The sequence below is a fragment of the Helianthus annuus genome, chromosome 16, assembly GCF_002127325.2.
Source record: "Helianthus annuus cultivar XRQ/B chromosome 16, HanXRQr2.0-SUNRISE, whole genome shotgun sequence".
NCBI classification, from domain to species: Eukaryota; Viridiplantae; Streptophyta; class Magnoliopsida; order Asterales; family Asteraceae; genus Helianthus; species Helianthus annuus.
In genome coordinates, this window is record NC_035448.2 from 20,719,230 (window position 1) to 20,744,439 (window position 25,210).

Consider the following 25,210-nt stretch of genomic DNA (forward strand, 5'->3'; position numbering starts at 1 on the left):
AACCTGACTAGTTTTATAAGCGAACCAGAAATGTCTTTATAAGCGGACCACAAATGTCACAAAGAGCGAACCTCGACTGTCTCAAAAAGCGGACCAATGTTCTAAAAGCGAACCAAACCTCGGTATTTTGGAGCCGACCTGACTTTTATGAGCGAATCTAAGCAATTTTTTGGAGCGGACCTCTGTGACGTCAGCAAAACACGAACCAAGTGCAAGCGAAACACTAATTTGAACCAGAAAAAAGTCGATTTTAGTTCTGAAATTCTCAAAGTTTTGTTAATTCATGATTCCGCACACACTGTGTGAATTTAAAGCGATTCTGACCGTAAAAAGTTTTGTTTTTTCGAAAAAGAAAGGTGTAGAAGCAGAAAAAGTGATGAAAACGAGCTGTTTTTGCGAGATCTCTTCCTCCAAGGCTCTGATACCAATTGTAGGATCGTGTTGCGACCTAAACGAGTCGTTCGGAAGAGCTCAAATCCGTTTCAGAGGCGGAAACAAAGAAACGGACGTGTACACAGCTAGAATCACACTTTAAACCTCTTGTATATTGATTTTACAGCGTTTATAGTTACAAGGAACACCGGCAATACCTCGGTATCAGATCTGAAAAATCGTTACAAATGAAATGACATTCAACCTATATATACTACTTCTGGTTCGCTCCAATGACAGAACCAAAAAAGCGAACCACCTACCATTGCCTTAAAAGCGAACCATACATAACCGTAAAAGCGAATCTCCCTGATAGCCATAAAAGCGAACCTCCAAGTTGACTTATCAGCGAACCTCCATGCAGAACAAGCAAAACCACATGCCATCTGATTTGTCTTCAACCGAAACCTTATGAATTGATTGGACCTTCAAACATTTGGTGTTTGCATGTGATTGGGCCTTTAAAATGATGAGCCTTCATATAATTGGGCCTCCAATCGGTCAAGTAACAACAAAATGGCCACTTACAATATCAAATTCAATTTGATCTTTGTCATTTACTGTATGCAGTGATGATTATCATATTATGGTGATATCATCTTTTATAATGTCATCATTAAACATGATGACATCATGCTTGATTAGATCCGCAACGCAACCCGGACTCGACATTAGACGAAGTCGACAGATGACTGCACCAACATTAACATTTTATTTTTCTCAATATGTGTTAGACGAAGTTGATTTGGTCCTTTTGAAGGTACTCAACTTGCCTTTGAACACATGAGAGATTTTGACTAAAGTTTTTCTCCCTCTTTTCGATATCAGCAGTATGCAGGTGTTTTAGAAGAACACAAGTTTTGCTGATCTGAGGTACATACTTTAGTGTTTATTAAAAAAAACATCACAAATATCGAAACAACAATTGTAGTTCATTTTGAAACATTTAACGATCTCATAATTTATCAGATATTTTGCAAATCTGAAAACTATAAATGACATATGTATGAAAACATTTGTTGTGTGAGATTTGTGTGTCATATGACATCTTGGTTGATTTACAGAGTTTTTTGAATAACCATTTTGATCATGATTTGCTCAATACCCTGTATTTCAACTGAATGCAACCAACCTTAGTATCAATGAATTTTGAGCTGAACTGTTATGTCAAATTGATTGTTAGATCGAATTTGACTGTCCAAGCTCTGATACCAATTGTTAGGATCTGAGGCTGTCATGATTCGTGATTGTTTGCATAAAACTAATAAGTGCAGCGGAAATGAGTTGCAAACAAAGTAAACACAAACAGAGGAAAGTAGAGATTGATAAACAATTGCTTTTCATTGAGTCAAATGATTGAAATACAAAGCAAATGATTACAGTAAAAGCTTACAATCTAAACTCCCCCTCAGCCTGATACACCAGAGTTGGTTGCACAAGATGAAAGGATGAATTGAGGAGAAGAACTCACTCAAAACGATCAAGTGTAACAGTACAGAGTACTGTCATACTTATAGGCAAACCAAACTGCTGATATACTTCAGCTGATGTCACCATGATAGTGACATCTAACGACCTAACAAACTACAAATACTGTCCTATACAAACTACTGTTATGTAACATCTGATATTCCCTAACATATAAAACAAAATGAAAACTACTGCTTCACGTTCCACTGTTGTAGCCTTAGCACAGATGTTGAGTCTTCAATGCTTTCTTCAAAGGTGATCAGTCTTTGAGAGGGCAGTGCTTGAGTCTTCAGCAGCACTTAGGAAACAGCAGTAGATAGAGCAACAGAGTTTGTCTTCAGTAGTTGTTAGGTAATCATCAGAGTTTGGTTTATCAGTTGTTGTAGTTGAGCAGCACTTAAGATTATCAGTTGTTAGATAACCACTGTCAAGGGGAGAGATTAGAGTAAACTGCTGCTTATTTGAAGTCCACTGATGGGATCCGGTTTTGGCTTTACATTATCTGTTCCTCTGTTAGAGTTCAATCCCAACAAACACAAGCATGGCTAAGCCAAACCACCAGCGAACATGATTCAAAGAAGAAAGAGACTGATGACAGTGAAGATTTGGAAGATGAATTGTTTCTATTTTTATTTTTTTAATTTTCTTTTTCTGTTGTTTATTATGTATTTTTCAACTTAGAATAAAAAAAACATTATATTAATAAAACGCCAAACAGTCATAATCCATGTGAAACGCCATAACGCATTATAAACGCCAAAAACTCTCAAACTATAATGAAAGTAGTTTGCAGAAGTATTAATAAAAGTTAAAAATGAAAAAAAAACGCCAAAAACTACTTAAAGCCATTCAAAAACGCCAAATTTGGGAGATGAAAGTCCATGACCCTAAAAACTCATAAAAAGCTGAACAAAAAATAGTAAAAATACAGAGTAACTGAAAAGACGACTACTTTATTAATATCATTTATTATAAAATAAAATCCCGCCTAAACTACGCGCCAAAAACATCCTATAAGAGAGACGTCTCTGCACAATCGACTGATCACAAAACCAAAAACCAAAAACAAATGCCATATTTCCTAGAAACCATTCACTTTAAAACGTCAAAAAAATAGTTAAGAAAGCCACAGATGCAGAACCTCGATTCTTCTATATTGAGTATTGATTTGAATGAAGTTTCACCAAATGGATTCTTCTCAGAGTTGGGTATCTCTATAATCTTTTTCTGAAAGAGATGGACAAATATTCAAGAAAAGGGGACTGATGACACTGATATGACATCATGTCACTTTGTTCTTGATGGATATATTGATGGCATGAAGGGGTCAATACATTAGAGCAGGTGTTGGTCTTCCAACATGTCATCAAATAAGTATATATCCACCCACCATAAAGGATGCCAGAAAAAATAAGCATCTTCTAAAAACGGGCGTTATGTAGGAAAATAAGGATCTACATAAAGTATTCAAAAGCAGGTTAAAAACGCCAAAAAAGTTAAAATAGAAGAGGCTGATGACAGTGAAGATTTGGATGAGAAATTAGATTATGATTTTTAATTTTTTTTTCATTTTCTATTGTTTGTTATCTAATTCTCTGTTGTTTATTATCTAATTCTCTACTAATTTAAAAAAAATGAGTATAAAACGCCAAAAACTACAAACACCAGAACGCCTGATAATGTGAAAAACAGTGAGAACGAATGCTAGCATAGGACGATGTTGCTATATAAAACGCCAAAAAACGCATACAAAAACTGGAAAAATCAATACTAATTGACATATTAAAATTGAAAGAAACAGTAATTGCTAAAACAGTAAAATGAAGAGACGGTATCATTATTGTTAAACATTTACTTATATTAAAAGCCACTACATGGAAAACTGAAATTTATTTATCTTTTCAAAACGCCATAATTGCCTGTCACATTATAGCCCTGTATCCTACATGGCAAAACACTTGATATAATAAAATCAAGAAACAATAAAGGCCTGCATCCTAATCTAAATAACAATAAAAACGCCAAAACAATACTTAAAACGACAAAATATTTACTATGATCCTGATCTAAAAACAGTAAAAACGTCGCCTATTTATTAAACGCCAAAAAAATGGAAAGATGAAGTGACACGCGTTTAAAAAAAAGAAATATGAAAGGACAAAAAAGCCCCTCTGCCCTTATCTAAGCGGCATTGACACGTGTTGGTGCACTACATCTGTTGATTCCGTCTAGGTGTCTAGGATCAGGTCTTGCAGTGTATTGTATAGCATAGGGCACGTTTTACGAGAAAACAGGAGTCTGTATAGGTTTTAGGAGCATGGATCGCTCATAGGGTCTTTAGAGACTTGGGTCGCTTATTTGGCACATGTGGGCCGCTTATGTGAACAAGTCTGGATCGCTTATATGGACAAGTGTCACATGAGCGGTCCCAGAGGTCTATATATAGGTGAGTAAGAGCGATCCTTAGTAAGGAAGTCCTTGTATTCCACGCTGAAGCTTTGCCGGTGTGAAGATCGAGCTGTAAATCATTTCAAATCAGTAAAACAAGCAGTTAGGAGGAAGAACAAGCTATATCTACTTGCATTTCTTATTATTCCGCATCTGAAACGCAAGAGTTAACCTCTGAACGACTCGTTTGGGTCAGCATTCGATCCTACAAGTGGTATCAGAGCTTGGGAGGAGGTTTTCTGCAGATTATAGCCGGATTTCATTGTTTCTTCTCGTTTCTACACCTTCTTTTCATATTTCTAGGAGATTTCACGGTTGGATTTCGTTCAAAAGCTCACAGACTGTGTAACATCATACTTAGACAAACCCTTGGAAGTTTCAGACCGAAATTCAGTTTAAAAACAGATCTAAACATGTTCGGAATGTGGACCGCCCGAAGTGACGTCATTGTGAATCGCCCTTAGGTCACTGTTTGGACCGCTCATTCGTTCACATTTTAGCTGGACCGCTCGTAAATTTGCTTCTGGATCGCTTTTAGAACAACTTTTGAAACCGCTCGAACAAACATATCTTAGACCGCTCGAGTGATCAATTTAGTTTCTGGACCGCTCGAAATTCTGTTTCTGGACCGCTCGAGTGTAAACTTTAGGACCGCTCCAAAGATATTTTCTGGATCGCTTCAAAGGAAATTGTTAGTTCGCTCCAAAGGACATATCAAGATCGTTCATTTGGTTATTATCTGGGATTGCTTAGTTGTTCAGTGTTTGAATCGCTCGTTTGTCATTTGTCTTGAAAATCGTGCTAAGTCAACATGAATTCCGAATTTTACAACGCATTTGCAACATCGACTACTCCAGCCGCAATCGCTCAAGCAATGAATTTAGAAAATGAGACGGGAACGACTCAAAGGCCCCCTAGATTGATGAGCATTGAGGAGTATTATGGGTGGAAAGATAGGTTTGAAAACTGGGTTCAAGCAAACCATCTTAGATCTTGGGAGTGTATATTGAAGAAATACACTTTGCCTAGAACAGAGTTGCAAGTTATTAAAGAGATATCTGAGTTTACTGAACAAGAACGAGCAATGTATAGAGCCGAGAAAATGATGATCAGTTTGTTGCAGCAGGCTATTAAAGAAGATATCATCATTTTGTTACAACACGACAAAACTGCTAAGTCTATTTGGGATGCATTAAAAGTCAAGTTCGAGGGAAGTGAAAACATGATAAAGAGCAAGAAAGCATTATTAAAAAAAGAGTTCGATCTGTTTAGTAGTTTGCCAGGAGAGGATACTAAGAAATTGATTGAAAGATATTGTCACCTGGTGCGATCGTTATCAATGTTAGGAGTTGAAAAAGGTCGAGAGGAATGGGTGGATAAGTTGGCGGATGCGTTACCTCAGAAAGAGTGGGGAACGTATTTGATGATCTTAAAGAATACTGGTGTGTATGATGGGCTGACAATTTCACAGTTTATTGAGAAAATTGAGAGTCAGGATCTTGAGCAGCAAAAGATCGCAAGAATGAACAGTCCGAGTGGTCAACAAGACGTGAAGATGTATTACAGGGGTAGTATTCCAGCTACTGAATCTGAAAGAAGTCCGAAAATTCAAACCGCTTTCAGTGCTGGTGATTCATCTGAGAAAGCTGATCAGGGCTCGAACAAGAGTAGCAGCGGGTTTTCATCGTTTCCAAGTGTGAATCCGAAAGAGACTAACACAAGTTTTCAATCTCAAAGTACAAAAACTGGAAACGGATATGTGATTCAATGCAACATAGCTCTCAACCTACCAGAAGGTCAAAGCTTTTCTGAAGACACTGCGAAAGATCATATGGCACTTCTGGGTTCAGTTCTGTTATCCTATGAAGGTCTAGTGGCTGGTCGGATCGGAAATCCTATGCTCACTAAAGAGGATTACGATCAAATAGACGCTGAGGAAATGGAACTTATGGATATCAAATGGTGTCTTGCAAGTGTTCTTCGTCGGGCTGAGAAATTCAAAACCATTACTGGGAGAAATGACTTTTTAGATGCTCATGTTTCAACTTTAGGTTTTGATAAATCTAAAGTTACTTGTTTTCGATGCAGGGAAAAAGGCCATTTCAAGCGGGAGTGCAAAGGAAGAGAAGCTAGCGGAGCACAGAATCCATTCGGGAAAGATGATTATTATCGCAAAGCTATCTATCAGCAAGTTGGACAATCCCAAGAACCTCAGACTGCTCATGGGAGAAAGATTGAAGATCCTAAGAGAGCATGTTTGGTAGATTTCAGCTGGAGTGATTACATATCATCTGAAGCCACAGAAGCACGCATTATCGATCAAGATGAGGAGAAACTACCTGAAGGTTTCAGTTGGGATATGTTTGTGGATAAGAAGGGAGAGTTCAAAGCCTTCATTGCCAAAATTGTCCGAGAACCAAATTTGTTTGCTACTTGGATGAGATCTATCGGAGAGAATGTGAAAAGTGAAGATGAAAAGTCTGTGTCATCTGATGAAAGTTCAGACAGTACTGATAAACTTTCAGAACACTCTGGAGATGTTTCAGATAGTTCAGATGATAGCATACAAAGTTTAGATGAACTTGAGCAAAATGAAAATGTTTCAGAAAAGGAAGTTGTTTTTGACAAAACACCGTCTGATTCTGATATATCAGATGATAATTCTGATAAATCTGTACACTTTGATAAATCACTTGATAACAGCAGCAGTGATGATGAGAAAGAGGAACACATAAATATTGCAAAATCTCATTTGTCTCCTGAAAATTTTCATTTTTATTTTGCAGAAAGAATGAAGAAACTGAAGGAAAAACAAGCTGCAAAAGAACAACAATCTGAATCTGAAAGTGATGTTCAGAATGTTGAAAGTGTTGATGAGAAGGTTATCAAGGTAGAGAAAGAAGTAGAAAAGGTGATTGAAGTAGAGAAAGTGATTGAAGTTGTAAATACAGTCGAAGTTGAAAAAATTGTTGAAGTTGTCAAGCCATGTGAGAAGTGTTTGGAAGCCTGCAAAGAATGTGCAGCAAAAGGTGACATCATAGCTGAGTACGAGAAAAAGAAAGAGCAGTTATTGTTCAATCTCAATTATGTGAAGGAATCGTACGACATGTTGAACAAAACAGTAACTGGTCTCCAAAAGACAAACACAGAAAGAGAACAGGCATTGACAATGATGAATGCAACTTTAATGTCGAAGCAAAAAGCTATAAGTTTCTACATTGAAGAGAGTGCCAAATGGAAGCAAGAGCTGGAAACTGAAAAGATTGAAAATGAGAGAATTAGGAGGTTATTGTTGAGTTATTCTACCTCTGATTATCTTATTGATCGTGTTTATCCAACTGTTGCAGGTATGGAAGCTTTTCAAGATAAAAAGCTGAAAGAAAAGAAAGATTGTGGTAAGAAAACAACTGTTAGCTATAACAAGTGTCCGCCTCCAATTTGGGATGGGTATTCACCTAGGAAACCAAATGAGGAGCAACTTGCAAAAGCAATCAATATAAAGCTTAAAACCGACACAACTGACGTCTTACCAGAAAACATTGATGTGACGTTTACCTCATCCGATACTGATCATGAGTCTGAATTAATCAAAAAGGTGGTCGATCAGGTGTTGGATACTGATGAGGAGACAGAGTCGAAATCTGAGTCTGAAAAGCCAAAGTCGTCAGTCAACAGTCAAAATTCGTCGGTTAAACGGTCTTATAGTAAAGAATTTTTGTTATCAAAGGCAGATTTGAATGATGAAACATTCGAAGTTGTGTATACTTTGAATGGTTCTGACAAATTATATTACAACAAAGAGTTTCCGATAATGAGTATCAAAACAGAATTAATCAACAAAACTTTTAAACTAATAGAGGTTAATATTCCTGAATTAAAAGTTTTGAAAAGTTTTGATAAACCTAAAAAATATACTTCTAGAGTTCAACAACGTCTAAACAAGAAAAAAGGTTACAATTCTGGTTCTGGTTTTTCAAAGAAACTTAACCAAAATCGTAGCTACAAAAAGAAAGGGTTTAGGTTTTGTTCCACCAGAAAATCATAAAAATGAGAAAAATTCTAAATCAAACACTGAATTTGTATCAGGTGGAAGCTCGGAAGATGAACAGCAGAAACCATTTTGGAGACAGTCTAACAAAGAGTTTCTTGCTGAGAGGAGAAGGAATGGAACTGGAGTATTTCATCCAAGAAATACTCAAACCTGTTTTAAATGCAATAAAACCAATCACATTACATCGGATTGTCCGAAAGATATCAAAGCAAAACAGGGAGCTTCTCAGAAGTTGAAAGAAAAAGTTGTTGAAAAATCTAAAATTTTTGAAAGTTCGAAAAATGAGGTTGGGGAATGTTCAAAGAAACATTTTTACCAAAGGAAAGGAAAAGACAACCAAGTGTGGGTTGCAAAAAAAGGTAGAAGAAAAAGTCGGCGATGAATCTGGTTCCACAAAGCCAGAAGAGGTACAAGTTGTGGAGAAAATTTCAGTAAATGATGATGTTCTTCCATCACTGAAGTTTGAGGAAGTTAAAAAGAAAATTGGTAAAATTGAAATTACAAATCAATTTTATGATGATGAAAAAGAATTTGATGTCGAGAAAACATTCAACGGAAATGTTAAGAAAATATTTGGGAAAATGTTGAGTGGGAGAGCTAAAGGGGTAAAAGATTTTTACACAACTAAAAAGGCGACATACAACCCTACAGCTGAAGAGTTGAAAGCCCTCAAGTCTGAGAAGACTTGGAGGGAAGTTTGTTTCCCATAATAGTTGAAGGACTATGCCAGAGATCCCAAGTTTATATCGTGGATCAGGAATCGGCATCTTTCTAGTATTTGAGAAGTTTGTTTGTAAAATTTTGAAATGTTTGGATGTTTGCAGGTTGAAGGACTATGCTGGAGCTTCCAGATCGATAAGTGCGAAGCAGGAATCGGCATTCTGATTGGTAAAATGGTGATGTAGACGTAACATTCCTACAAGTGGTAACCTTGATATTACAAGTGATATTAGTGGTTATGGTTTGAGATGTTTACATTTACAAGTGGTACAGAAGAGTCTAAGATGAAAATGGTAAATCAGGGACATTAATTTGTACTTGATTTACTATTCATGATGAAAGATAGACAAGATGATGAACCACATTCCCGTTTTTAAAAATGATAGACCTAAAATTGGTTTTATCAACACAAATTTATTTTCCGGAAAAATCATTTTGATTAAAACAAACTTAAGTGTTTTGAAATCTAAATGAGAAAATGATTTGTGAAAGGGGGAGTTCAGATTGTTTATGCATAGTGAATGGCGATTTGATGTGATTCAGTGTCGGTTGTCAAGTTTTTTTTTTACAGTTTGTTTTGCATTTTATGTTTCTAGTGGGTCAAGAGTCTAGAAGTTTTCAATTTTTTCTTAAAATGTGTTTGCATTTTAGGGGGAGTAGGGAAATTTCAGAAAATCCAAAAACATTTGAAAATTTAAAAAAAGTCAAAAACATGATAAAATTCAAAAATGAGTTTTGTTGCGAAAAAGAGGAAATGATATTACATCAGTGGACTATCACGACACGCTAAAGAATTGAAAAGTTTAAAAAGTGTTAAACAATCTTACTGCGGATGTGTCAGTAGATTTTCGCACATTTAGTAAATTGAAACGAGATATAAACCTAAATTCAAACTTGCTTGATTCGTGGGTAACTATTCTTGAATATATGGGTAACCCCTGAAGTCTTGTTTGAAAGGTCCCGTATTCTGAGATACTAGGTCTTTATACTCAGTGATATCTGGGGTATTATCCCGGGACTTCTACTGTATGGAAGTACTGACCTAGTCCCCGGATAATACTTTTTGCTAAAGCTTTGAAACATAAGCTTCGCCCTCAGCATGCTGATGAAACAATAAAATTGATAGTCGCTGCTGTTGAAATGCAAAAAGATCCTCTAAAGGGGACCCACCAAAAGTCGAGCCGTCATCTCTCTGCTGAACGGAAGTTCTGACCTGAGCTCTCACGGTTTCGCACCTAACCCCTTTACAGATATCAGTTGTGGTATACTCACCTGTAAGACTGAATATTTGGGATCTGGATACAGGAGTATATTCAAGTGGAGTGATACACAATTAAGTTTAAGTCTCTAAAACATTAATATCGTATCTCGAATCGATTGAAATTTGTGTTGAGAATTTAAAAGGACAAACATACTGACAATCTAGGTAAATTGTTTAAAGCTTAAAATGAAATCAAGCTTAACGGTGTTGGTGATTTGTCTCATAAACTGATATGATCCTCTTGCATGAACTCACAAAAATATTGATTGTAAATATTACATTTTTATATGTATGTATTTTCAAGTGGTGTCAGATAATATCTCTTAGAAAATCCAAAAAGATTTTGTGTGTGTTTTAGCATAATTTTGAAAAGTCAAAAAGATTTTCGACAACTGACTTTGGAAAATTGATTTTCAAAATTCCAAATGCTGAACATGATGAGCTGAATTTGAGGGGGAGTGTTTGTGTAAATCTAACTGTTTTCGTTAAATCTAACCTTCTTCAAGTGGTTCATCATAAATTGTTTTGAGGAGAGTTATGTGTTAGTGTATAGTGATTTGAAATGTTAGTGAAAGAAATTTATTTCTAGGTTGAGATTGTGCAGGTAGCCAAGTTTTGATCCTGGAAATCAATTTTGAAGATTTCGGTTAGAGTCATATTGATAGATTCTGAAAGCTTGTGAAGATCAGATTATGATTCTAAAGATCATGTCAACTGTTGATGCTGATGAACTTAAGGAATCAAGAGATCTGATCAAGAGAATTAGAGAGTTTTATAGCCAGGCATTGATCCTGAAGATGTTACTGAAGAACAAAAGAATGCCAGTAAGTCGAGAGGGGGAGTCTGAAAATAGAGAGAAAAAGAAAGCCCAGAGACTGATCAAGATTAAAGATGTGAAGACGGTGCTCGATAGTCGACTCCATCAACATCTGAGGGGGAGTCTGTTGGTGCACTACATCTGTTGATTCCGTCTAGGTGTCTAGGATCAGGTCTTGCAGTGTATTGTATAGCATAGGGCACGTTTTACGAGAAAACAGGAGTCTGTATAGGTTTTAGGAGCATGGATCGCTCATAGGGTCTTTAGAGACTTGGGTCGCTTATTTGGCACAAGTGGGCCGCTTATGTGAACAAGTCTGGATCGCTCATATGGACAAGTGTCACATGAGCGGTCCCAAAGGTCTATATATAGGTGAGTAAGAGCGATCCTTAGTAAGGAAGTCCTTGTACTCCACGCCGAAGCTTTGCCGGTGTGAAGATCGAGCTGTAAATCATTTCAAATCAGTAAAACAAGCAGTTAGGAGGAAGAACAAGCTATATCTACTTGCATTTCTTATTATTCCGCATCTGAAACGCAAGAGTTAACCTCTGAATGACTCGTTTGGGTCAGCATTCGATCCTACAACACGTGTTGGGCCAGGATGCGTTCTCACCGTTCTCATACTTTTGAGTGTTTTCTCCTGAACCCGTTTCTATATATATATATATATATACACACTAGCCGTTTACCCGCGCGATGCTGCGGGAAACATATCAATTAGGTTGGGGAGTTTAGGGCTATGTACGGGACGGTTCGGTTTTGAGCCATAACGAAAACCAAATTTGTGATGCAAAGGAAAACACAACACTTGTTAGTAATTCTAAGAGTGTGCATTAGAAGGTTCAGTTCAGTTAGGTCATAACTAAAATCTAAATCGGTTAATCAGGTATTTGAACTGAAAATATATCCAAATTGATTTCTATTAGTTTATCAATCCTCCCGTGATAGTATAATACTTCTTTTACTTTCCTAATTCGTATAACATTTTTCAAAATTTTATTATGTTTATTGTTTTATTTTTTTAAATATTCGAGTTAATAGCATCGGTGTGGTCTGCGGGTCTATCTATGTAATAAGCCTTACACATCTAAATAGTATAATATTAAAAATATCGACTACTACCCGAAACATTGATGTACAATAAACAAATAGAAAAATAAGAAAATATCAATATTAAACATAATAATTTAAAATAAAATGAGATAGTTATGGTTTCTCATCTACATGGTTTCACCTTCATTTAGTTTCTAGTATCTTTTCATCCTTGATTGCTATAGCAACTCAAGAATAAGTTTCTTGTATCTTCTCCTCATTAACTTCTTATCGGGATCATAAAGCCGTTCACAGAAGAACACATGATCAACTATGTAAGTGATGTCCAAAGAGGAAAGGTCATTCTTCCTTCTAACTTCACACTTTCCACTATTGCTGACACTGAAAACTTATGTGTTTCTTCACTGTAATACACCTGGAAATCCAATTAAAAATTATCATCAAAACACATTCAAGTGAACTAATATTATAAGTGCATTTAAACCCTGCCTCTTGAATGTCAGACCGGTTACGCTTTGTCTGCAGAATCAGGGTCAACCCATTTTGAAGTCTTGGGAGATTCGATCTGCAGCAACTGACAAACGACATACGCTTTAATCCCAACATTTCTACCACTCTTATGAGTTCCGTTACCCCTTTCATCTGAGTCGAAGTGACTTGCTACAAATCAATGTATAAGAGAGATAATAATAAAAATCCCACATAAACATCAGAACAAATACAAAATTCAACCATCAGAACAATAATTACAAGCTCGTTAGTAGTAAAAACACCATTTGCGTGCAGACAACTCTGAATGGTGTTTGCTTTACGGCTGCATGTAAAAGTAAGTCTCGTTAGTAGTAAAAACACCATTTGCGTGCAACAGTAAAACTTGACAGCTGTAAACTGCTTCTCTATTTAACTGGTCATGGTATTACTTGACTGGTCACTCTATAATTTCTCACTCCTAATCTTATTGGTTAATATAAATTTAAGCATTATTTTAATAATAAATTTATAAAAAACGAAGGCTCAAAAATTGTCAATTGGGAAATTCATAGCAGGATCAGACTTCAAATATTGTTTGGCTCTATTCAAAATTGGAAATTAATGTGAAATTTATAGGTTCGAAGTCGTTTTAAAAGCCGAATTTGGAATTCAATTCATATAAACACAGTTCAAATTTTCTTAACCAACTCAACATATAACTTTTATATGATAAAAAGACCTCAAATGTTGTTTGGGTCTCTTTAAGACCGTTCAAACGACCTAAAGAGTTCTCTGACCAGCTTAGGACCATCCCCAAGATACTTTTGAATCAACTCACTTCCAACAACACGTAAGAACGTTGCTGATGTGGAGTTTGCCATAGCCTGAACAACATACAAAAGTTTCAAATACAAAAAATAAAGCAAAACGGAAGACTTCGTATATATGTTTGGTTGTTTTTAACATGAAATTGTCTAAATGGAAGCTTAAAATGCACACCTTTGCAAGCAATGTCTTGCCTGTTCCTGGTTCTACGTAAAGTATAACGCCCTTTGGAGGTTTAATACCGATGTCTTCATATAACTCAGGGTGAGTTAAAGGAAACTCAACTGCCTCCTTGATTTCACCTGCTATAGGAGACGAATAAAGTTTAGGTATGTAAAAATTCGGATCTAATCTACTACATTCAAATCAGAAACAGCTAGCATCAAATCATCATAAAACCTAAAACTTCAAATCCATCTATCACTTTGGTTAACTGAAAAACCAATTGAATCACAAAAAATGAATATTGAATAAGTATATAATCACAGCTACAACTCAAGTAGAGTTCACTAAACTTTAATGCAAACACAACAATTACATATTACTGTTTATCGTAAATTAAAGTCTAATATATATAACATTTACAAACCGTATGCAAAAATACATCACATATTAAATCAAATCACTCCTAAAACACCGTGAATAATTATATAACATCCCAACTGGTAACTTGAAATCAAAAAAACCGAACCTGATGAGAGAAAATCAGCCGAATCTGAAAATGTTGCAAAGTTTCCCCCAAAGTGAAAACCCTAATTCATTGTCACACTAACTGCATAGATTAAGACCAAACAATATGAAATACAAAAGCACAATCAGTTATAAAGAACATATACGCACCTGTGATGGTATGAGGTGAAGAGAAAGGAGGTGAAAAAATGATTTCGTAACCCTAGATCTGGCGATGTGCATCTTAAAAACCCTAAAATCGAATTCGAACCCTTCACACCTTCAAACTCAGTCAATTAGGTGTCGTATAGATTGAGATTCATTGATCCGGTGTCATTGAGAAAGCCAGATCGTGCTTCGCCAAGAGAAATCCTAGTTCCCCTTTTGAATCCCCTGGAGAGAAAGCAGCTCTATGGGGGCGGATAAAATGCTACGAGAATGAGAAACCCTAAAATTGATTTGTGTACCCGTGTGTTTTTTTAAGTGAAGGGTATAATTGGGATTGTAAATTATATTGTGCTTTAAAGGGTTGTACATTATGCTTTAAAAGTGTTTTAAGGAAATTTCAATGACCTTAAGAAGTCCTTTGGATATGTATATTATATATTGTATATATATATATATATATATATATATATATATATATATATATATATATAGGGTAAGGTTCATGCGAGAACCACCTTTATTGCGAGAACCGCGAGAACCAATGTGAACACAACCTAAAATAGCTAAAAAAAACCCTAAAGAAACCTAACCCCCACCCCCCCCCAAAAAAAAAAAAAAAAAAAACCTAAACCCCCCACCCCCCCAAGCTAAATGCTAAAAACTAAAACCCCCAAAAAACCTAACCCCGTGATGCTTTCACTGTCTCCCATATCATTGAGAATAAAGATCCACTTGTCGACACCATCTTTTTTAGCCGAAAAACATTTTTAATTAATTTTTTTTTTGCTACTAAAAGTAGCGATTTTTTTATAAAAATATTAAAAAAAATTGTGTGTTTTTTAGCTATTATTAGGTGTTTTTGGTTGTGTTCACATTGGTTCTCGCGGTTCTCGCAATAAAGGGTGGTTCCTAACGGATCTTTGTCCTATATGTATGTATGTATATATATATATTAATCCACCAAAAACATATATAATATATGTATCGATGCATAACTACTAACGTTTAAATTTCAGTTATAGTTTGTACTAGATGCATATATATGAAAAAGAGTAAATGTCGCGATGCTCGACGATTTTGGTTCAATATGCTTAGAGTATCTGTTTATTTAATTTATTTTGTGATATTAATACCTGATAATATTTACAATTAAGATGTCAAACGAAGTAAATCAGGAATCCCAGAAAAATAATGATAACGAGAACCAAGTGGATAAAAGTGCTATAGAACACATAGTAGCTCAAGGAATCATAGATGCCATGCCATTTATTATTGATACTCTTAATAAAAAGGCAGAAAATAATAATACTATAATTGGTAGTAAACGTACTCATGACGAACCAACTCATAATGTGAATGGAGACCACGGAATTCTTATCAAAGCTCTAATTCCAAAAAGAAAAAGAACCATCTCACATGGTTCTTCTTACAAGGAATTCTTATCCTGCAAACCAATAGAATTCTCAGGTAACGAAGGAGCAATTTCAACTTTACGTTGGATAGAAAAGACTGAAGTGGTCATAAAAATAAGTGTGCAGATGAGGATAAGATTATGTATGCTTCTAATCTTTTCAAGGATGGAGCATTAGAGTGGTGGAATACCATTCTACAATAAAGAGGAAGTGACAGGATTTACAATATGGAATGGAACAACTTTAAGGAAATAGTTGAAAGGAACTTCTGTCCTCCTCATGAAAAGGAACAGATTGCCAATAAATTCCTTAACCATGAATGATTGGGGTAGATAGCATGGAATATACTACCATATTCTTTGAATATGCTAGGATAGTACCAACAATAGCCTCACCAGAACCACCATTAGTCTCCCGTTATATCTGGGGATTAATCAGTGAGATCGGGAATATTGTTAAGGCAGCTAGACCATAAACAATAAAAGAAGCAGTGGAACTTGCTAACACTTTGATAGATGGATTGGTACGCACAAAAGAAGAAAACCAGAAAAAGAATCTAGCCCAAAGGTTTACCCAGGAACTATGTTATGGTAATTCCTATTGTGGGAAAGGAACAGGTTCATCTTCTTCATCTTTCTGTAAACTCTGTAGAAAGAAGCACTCTAGAAAGTGTGTTGTATCCTGAAATTTCTGCAAGACACCAGGACATAAGGAAGAAGACTGTACGAAGAAAGCTAGTGCCAAAATATGCTACAACTGCGGAGAGGCAGGTCACATCCGCCCAAACTGTCCATAACTAGCTCCAGCAGCCAACAACAAAGCAAAGGCAATAGAAGGACCCAAGAAGAATGCCAAAGCATTCGTACTGACAGCCGAAGAAGCTAAGATGATCCCTGATGTGATTGCCGGTATGTTTTTAGTTGATGATGTTTATGCTAAAGTATTATTTGACTCTTGTGCGAACCAAAGTTTTATAAATACTTCCTTCCACAAACTTCTCAATCAACCGTTAACTAAACTTTACCAAGACTATCTGGTGGAGATGGAAAATGGAAATTCTATCAAAATTAGCGAAATCCTTTGGGAAGGAAAGATAGAAATTTTAAATTATAAGTTTACTGCTAACCTCTTACTAATGAATCTAGCCGGATTCGATGTCGTGTTAGGAATGGATTGGTTGGTAGCCAATCATGCACGAATTTTGTGTGATCAAAAGTCTGAAGAAGTAAGTACACCAACTGGCGGATCACAATTAAAGGAGACAACCCGACAAGGTCAACGAAGTTTATCTCTGTGATGAAAGCTGCAAGCTACTCACAAAAAGGAGGAATGGTGTATATGATTTCTGAAATCATTAACACTAAAGGAAAAAAATTAAAAGATATTCCCGTAGCATCTAAATTCTCAGATGTCTTTCCAGAAGAGTTAGCTGGATTACCGCCAGACCGAGAGGTTGAATTTAGAATTCACCTAATTCCAGGAACGGCACCGATTGCCAAAGCACCCTATCGTCTAGAACCGACGGAGATGCATGAATTGAAGAAACAGATAGATGACTCGAAAAAGGTTTTACACAACCTAGTTCATCGCCATAGGGAGCATCGGTGTTATTTGTCAAGAAGAAAGATGGATCGATGCGTATGTCCATTGATTACAGAGAATTGAATAAGGTTATGATTAAAAATCGGTACCCACTACTGAGAATCGATGATCTATTCGATCAACTTCAAGGAGCCCGGTCTTTTCCAAGATCGACTTATGTTCAGGATATCATCAACTGAAAGTACAGGAAGAGGACATTCCTAAAACTACTTTCAGAACAAGGTACAGTCATTATGAATTTACAGTCATGCCATTTGGTTTAACCAATGCCCCAGCCGTACTTATGGACATGATGAACAGGATATGTAAACCATACCTGGATAAATTCATAGTTGTTTTCATAGATGATATACTAATTTACTCCATAAGTAAGGAAGAGCATGTGGAACACTTGCATATACTTCTGACATTGTTGAGAAAAGTGAAGCTTTATGCTAAATTCTCAAAATGTGAATTCTGATTGCAAGAAGCAATTTCTTGGACACTTAGTTAAGCATGAAGGAATTCATGTGGACCCTACAAAGATTGAAGCTATTACAAAATGGAAAGTCCCTGAATCACCAACAGAAGTAATAAGTTTTCTTAGATTGGTAGGATATTATAGAGGTTTTATTCAAGATTTCTCTAGAATAGCCATTCCATTAACCAAACTAACTTGCAAGTCAGTTAAGTTTGAATGGGGACCAAGACAAGAGGAAGCATTCAAGGTTTTAAAGCAAAGGTTAATGAACGCACCAATACTTGCTTTACCAGAAGGAACTGAAGACTTTATAGTCTATTTGGATGTGCATTGATGCAACGTCAAAAGGTAATTGCTTATGCCTCTAGATAACTTAAGAAGCATGAAGAGAACTATACAACCCATGATCTAGAGTTAGAAGCAATAATTTTTGCCCTTAAAATTTGGAGACATTACCTCTACGGTAATAAGTTTATTGTCTTCACAGATCATAAGAGTCTAAGGTATGTTTTTGGGCAAAAAGAATTAAACATGATGCAAAGACGGTGGATGGAAATCCTTGGTGATTATGATTTTGATATCCAGTATCATGCAGGAAAAGCTAATGTAGTAGCTGATGCTTTAAGTCAAAAGTACCATGAGAAGCCAAAAAGGGTATGTGCTCTCGGATTAAACCTACAAGTAGATTTAAATGAACAAACTAAAAAGATACAGGAAACAACAATCAAGGATGATGCTGAAGGTCTGAAAGGAATGATTAACGAATTAGAAAAAGGAACAGATGGAATTTGGAAATTCCATAAGAAAAGGATTTGGATACTATCCAAGGGAACCTACGAAGTCAAATTCTAGAAGAAGCACATAAATCTAAGTATACGATGCATCCTGGAAGTGACAAGATGTATCAAGATTTAAGGAAAAATTTCTGGTGGATAGGATTGAAAAAGGATATAGCAAATTATGTTGCTAAATGTTAACTTGTTCACAGGTTAAAGCTGAATATCAGAAACCTTCAGGATTACTTCAGCAATTGGAAATGCCAACTTGGAAATGGGAGTTGATAACAATGGATTTTGTTACCAAATTACCCAAGACACGAAAAGGTAATGACACAATCTGGGTGATTGTAGACAGATTGACCAAGTCTGTGCATTTCTTACCAATGAAAGAAACTTTCAATATGGAAAAATTAGCTAAGTTATATGTGAATGGAATAGTTTCATTACATGGAATTCCTTTATCTATCGTGTCTGACAGAGACAGTCGTTTTACTTCCCATTTCTGGACAAGTTTCCAAAAGGCAATAGGAACCCGACTAAATCAAAGTACAGCCTATCACCCTCAAATAGATGGACAAAGTGAAAGGACAATCCAAATAATTGAGGATATGCTTAGAGCCTGTGTAATAGATTTCTGAGGAAATTGGGATGATCACTTACCTCTAATAGAATTTTCTTACAACAACAGTTATCATTCCAGCATCAACGTTGCACCATTTGAAGCACTCTATGGACAAAAATGCCGAACACTTGTATGTTGGGCAGGGATTGGAGAAAAGCAACTGTTAGGTCCAGAGATTGTGCAAGAAATAACAGACAAGATAATTCAAGTCAAAGAAAGACTGAAAACAACACGAGATCATCAAAAGAGTTATGCAGATAACAGACAAGATAATTCAAGTCAAAGAAAGACTGAAAACAACACGAGATCATCAAAAGAGTTATGCAGATAACAGACGCAAACTCCTAGAGTTTCAAGTTGGAGACAAGGTATTATTGAAAGTTTCATCATGGAAAGGTGTTGTAAGATTTGGTAAAGGAGGAAAGTTAAGCCCAAGCTATGTTGGACCTTTTGAAATTATCAAACGAATAGGGCCAGTAGCTTATCAGCTACAGTTGCCAGAAGAAATGGCAGGAAAATACATGATGTATTTCATATATGTAACCTAAAGAAATGCTTAGATGATGAATCATTAATAATGCCTCTTCAAGACATAGAAGTAAATGAGAAGCTTAAGTTTGTAGAAAAGCCCATACAGATTGAAGATAGAAAGATCAAACATCTCAAACACAATTAGTTCTGATCAAAGTGAAATGGGATTCGAAGAGAGGGCCAGAATACACATGGGAGCTAGAATCTCAAATGAAAAGGAAATACCCTTACCTATTCCCAGTGAATCTCGAGGACGAGATTTAAAAAAAGGTAGGGATAATATAACAACCCTCAAAAACGCCTTAAAACACCCCGTAATTGAAAACCCAAACCCGTATAACCTTATTTTAATTAAAAAATAATTAAAATGAATTTTTAATACCCGTGGCGGCCCGCAATGGACACAGCCCTTATGTGTCGCAGGGCGCGACGGCCCTTACTTGCCGGACACTACTAGTTGACATGTGTCGTAACGTGTCAAGGCTACCTAATGACCAGGCAACCCTAACCCTAGCTATAAAGGGGTGGCGGCCTGCAACAGGCTTAGCCTAGGTGCGTCGCGGGGCGCGACAGGGTCCGGAAAATCCTATAAATTGAACGTTCAGCCTGCATTTCCAAATTGTTCAGATTCTCTTTCTCTCTAAACTTCTTAAGACGAAAGTTATACCCCTAAAACACGAAGTTCTGCCCCGTTGTAAGTGTTTTAATCCTTGATCACTGATTCGATACTCTGTCCGATCGATCTTGAACTCAGCAACTGATGTCAAAGCGCTGCCTGATAAAGGCTATGCTTTGTAAACTAAGTTGGGGTTCTCTCTCGTGACGTATTAATAAAGATGAATTGGTTTATTACACTAACACGCGTGCATTGTATATTTTTAATAGGAACTCAAGAAATTATCAGAAAATATCACCAGGAAGCCTGTAGAAAAACCTAAGTTTACAATGTGAGTCATTCTCCTTTTTCTCACATTATTGTGAGTCATTCCTCTTTTCATCAACTTACTTTACAAAACCCTAAATGTTTTTTTAGTTATACTTACAGTGATTAAGTCTTTTTATTCTACAAAATACTACCGGTATTATGGGGTTTTGTATACACTACTTGATAACCTTCACAATTGGACATGGGTAGCTAATGTGTGATATGACCATAGTCACAGATCCGTCGAGTGACAAGTACTTGGAGTTTTTGGTTAGATATAAACGTTGTAATCGCTCTTAATACTGTGAAGTTATAACAATGTGTCTTTTTATAAAATGGAATGAACTCGCCAGTATTTCTTCCATATAAAATATTTTTAAAACGCGTTTCAGGTAACTTGATGTGAAGCTACTAGAAGCCAGCTATGGAGCACTGAAGGCTTAAATAAAGTGGCTATAAATTACCTGAATAAAAGAAGAAGTTATATTTTCAGCAAGTTAGGGTTTATCCCTATAAAGATATTATAAATGAAATATGGGTTTTATCCCATTTGTTTAATATAAAAGTTTGGTGTTTTACAAACTCTAGAATTATTTCCTAACTACGATCCTGATCTTTTAATTCTGCTGCAAATTTAATAAACACCGATACCACCAGCTCGTGCTCGTGGCGTCCGCTCCCGGGGTGGGATCGGGGGCTGCGACATAGACAGGTACTAGAGATAACTTGGGAAACCAAAGGCAAGGGCTACAAATCATAATGCAATCAATACCGCTACAAAAACAAAGGATTTACCTCTCTTCTCACAATAAGCTTTGGGACGAATAGGGTATAGGGGGCTTAGAGCCCCCATGGCCAAAATCCCTTCCGGGAAATTGAAAGCCCTGGTAGGATATTCGTACATCCTTTTCCACAAGACGGTCTCGTTTGCTGAGAGTGCAGGGACGCTGTCCTCGATAACCGCTTTCGGATCCTTCAATGGGGGAGATTTCGGGATCAGGGGAGCCGAAACGAAGATAAACCTGTTCTTCCATTCTTTTGGGTAGGTGGATGTTGGCATAAAGGAGTAGCAGGGTAGAGAGACACTGTCCTTCCGTTTGGGAAAGGTAAACCAGTCTCCATCTGATTGGAGACGATAGAACATACAAAAGAGAGATACATAGGTTCACCAGAGACAGCAATGCAAGAAAGCTCGAAATATACAATCCGCATAAAAGCAAGAGGATGTAACTGAGAAAAGTGAATACCAAAGTGTTTCAAGAGTTCCACCTTGAACGACGACAATGGGTAGCGAACGCGGCAAAAGGAGAACGCAAGAATGTAAAGAACGATCCTTTCCGGTGTGCAAACCGCCGGATCTTCTAGGCCGGGCAAACATGGGAAAATTCCTGAGAGATTTGATACATAGTAACAAAGGATTCAAGATCCTCCTTCGTGAGGATAGAACGGATTAGTGATCGCCCTGTTTGGCTCATCGTCGGAGAAATCGAAGGACAAAAACGGAGATGATGATGAAGGAGGAAAAAGTGGAAGTTATGACAGAAATGAAGGGGCGCTCAGGGTTTTAAAGAAGTCCACTAGCAAGGGGCGGTAACCGTAATGTCAAAGATTTAAAAAGAGATCTCTGATTTAAGGCACGTGTGACAGAGTAAAAAACTCCAACCGTTGGATTAAAACTCCTCCTCAATCCAGAGGAACTGATGGGATTCGTCATCATTAGAGGGCCCCATCGCTACAGTTCCGGAACCATTTTACCTCAGCCCAGGCTTACATGACTTGAGTCTCGTGAGCTGGGGTTAGAGATGACTTGATGACGAGGCCCACTTATTGCACAGTGAACTCGTCTTGGGCCCCTGTTATTTGGGCTGGCCTGCAGGCCCAAACCCGGCTTCATCTCTTAAAAGAAACAATGAGATATGGCGGGAAAGGAAGGAGATGTGATATCTCTTATATCATTAATTGCTCGAAAGAGAGAGAGAGAGAGAGAGAGAGAGAGAGAGAGAAACATCACCGGAAAGAGTATTGTGGCAGCTGGCTTCATTAATGAAGCTGAGGATCTAGTCGTTGGGGCTCAGACACGTGTCTGAGTTCCCCAGAACTTCTAAGATACCGTTAGATGGTCTCGGTTATATTCTCCAAGGAGATAAGCAAACACCTTTATATAAGGAAGGTGAAGACTAAGTTAAGGTATGCATTCAATACTCTTCCTCATTCAATACACTCAACATATTAACTCCGAACATTCCTTCGGATCACATTTAAGGCACTCTTCCTCGAATTCACACCAATGAGGATATTCCAGGGATCACATCCTGTCGGAATAAGCTCCTCGTTTTCCGGCAAGGTTACTTATTCTCACGCCGGAGCTTGGTCACGGATTCCCCCTCCGGGGTCCTCCGTGGCGAGGCTAACGGTGTTCTCTTTTGCAGGAAGATGACATTAGGCCTTTGCAACGTTGACGAGCTCCGTTGACCGTCCACCGGGAAATGGGTACTCGACAGTTGGTTACGTATCATACGATAATTTAGTTTCAGTTAATTAACAAATTTATTATTATAAAAAAATTTTATTTATCTAGTGTTAACAAATTTATATATGATGTTCTTATATAAACTTGTTAATTTAACAATGTTTTTTATAACAAAATTATTTTTTTAATATATATAAAACTTGCTAAAATTATAAATATTGTATAAAATGTTTGTAAAAAAACACCTTCTATACGCTATATATGAGACTATTTGAGGCAGGCTATGCAACCCAGTATAGACCTATACGAGACGTATTGACGAACTCCTAGACAGGATATGATAGCAATAATACTTTTGGGCATATTACGTATAGAGCTATAATAGCATATTATAAGTGTGTTCTAGTTAATTGAGGGTGTTCAAATACCAGATTTAGTATAAGAGATGTAATTCAGAGACAAAAATAGATCTGAAAGGAATATCACATGGGATTCGTGATGTAATTTTGTAAATATGTAAGTTTGTTTGTGTGGATGCTCAGTTTTCGTTTTTGGTGTTTCTAATGAAGTTTCTCTTTCCAAAAAAAGAGAGACAAATTCTGTAGTTATTAAATTTTGGAGGCTAATTTTGTAATGTTTCAACTATCATAAAAAACTATGCATCACTAAAAAAAACCCAAAAAAACCTAACCCCTACACCCCTAAAAAACCTACCCCACCCTCCCCCCCCCACCCAAAAAAAAAAAAAGAACTAAAAAAACCTAACCCCCACCACCCAAAAACCTAAAAAAAACCTAACCCACACCGACAAAAAAAAAAAACGCTAAATTTCATCACTAAAATAATTATTTATGTGTGTTCTTAATTTTTTTAGGTATTTATGGTGGTGTTCACATTGATTCTCGCGGTTGTCGTAATAAAGGGTGGTTCCTAACCTATCCTTATCCTATATATACACTTAATTTAGCAAAAACAAATAAGCGGATAGAGCATATGTTCCGCAAAATCCATAGAAGACGGTTGTAGGTGCAAACCGGTTCTTTTCTAAGTTGGAATCACACAAGTAGTGCATTTGCGCAAGCGGTTTTGTTACACTCGTTAGTAAAAACAATATGGTTTGTTAGATTGCGCGGAGTGGTGGCGTTGGTTGGGCAGGGGAAGCCAGGCAACGCTGGTTAACCCACTCCATACCAGCATTGCTTTTGGTGTTGCCCAGGCAGCGTCACTATGAAGCCTGGCGTGGGGTGGGGTGGGGGTGAGCTGGATAGCCAGGATTGTACCTTCATTTTTGACCGTTAGCCATAAAAACAACCAACATGGCAGCCCAACGTTGCTAACCTACACCGCTTCCACCCCCCCCCCCACTTTTTTTGGGGTGGTCCGATGAAGCCCACAATCATCACGTGTCGAGTAAAGCCCCCAACCTAAGCCCCCACTCTCTACAGTCTTACACTCATCGATGAAAAACACATTCCAATAAAATAATTGAAAACAATTTAAAGTTTTTTTTTCTTCAAAACAATGTAGTATTTGAGAACCTTTTCATTTTAAAAATAACTATAAGTAGAGGGTAGAGAATCCTGTAAAAAGGGTTAAAAGTGTGAAATATTGTGGAGATGACATGTATCCTCAATCTAAACTAATTCAAAAGGGTAAACAAGTAATTTTCTCATTGATTCAATTAATTGATAACCTTCAATAACCGCCACCCTTTATTATAGGAATAAGAATTTGTTTTTTTAAGATCCATTAAGATTCTGTGAGTTATCGTTCATCAATTATAAAATCTGAAGATCGCAAAATGAATGTTTTATAGAGTGTTATATAGTGTTATATAGTGATGAATGCAGAATTAAGGTGTTTATACAGTGTTATATCTAATGGCTGTTATCTGCAAGCATTATGTATAACGCTACAACCACCATTCAACAGTTTATAATACTATAATAAGTATATAACACTACAAAACACAATTCAACAGTTCATAACACTGTAATAAGTATATAACACTACAAAACAAGATA

The 25,210-nt window shown here is 36.7% G+C and overlaps 1 protein-coding gene across 1 annotated transcript; it reads right to left on the bottom strand.

The window, feature by feature from the left end:
- Positions 1-13,627: 13,627 nt before the first annotated feature.
- LOC110919083 (26S proteasome regulatory subunit 6B homolog) lies at positions 13,628-14,463 on the bottom strand. Its single transcript, XM_035985389.1, has 4 exons — positions 14,389-14,463; positions 14,240-14,300; positions 13,721-13,850; positions 13,628-13,658 (listed from the first exon to the last, which is right to left on the bottom strand). The coding sequence occupies exons 1-4, from the start codon at positions 14,458-14,460 to the stop codon at positions 13,628-13,630; spliced, it is 294 nt and encodes a 97-aa protein (XP_035841282.1). The 5' UTR covers positions 14,461-14,463.
- Between the last annotated feature and the right edge of the window lie 10,747 nt (positions 14,464-25,210).

Bases quoted from the DNA above. Each gene is read 5' to 3' on its own strand.
- LOC110919083 (XM_035985389.1), bottom strand. From the start codon at position 14,460: ATGCACATCGCCAGATCTAGGGTTACGAAATCATTTTTTCACCTCCTT. The intron at 14,301-14,388 runs GTGCGTATATGT...ACAATGAATTAG, and splicing joins TTCACCTCATACCATCACAG to GGTTTTCACTTTGGGGGAAA. The intron at 13,851-14,239 runs GTTCGGTTTTTT...CTCCTATAGCAG, and splicing joins GGCTGATTTTCTCTCATCAG to GTGAAATCAAGGAGGCAGTT.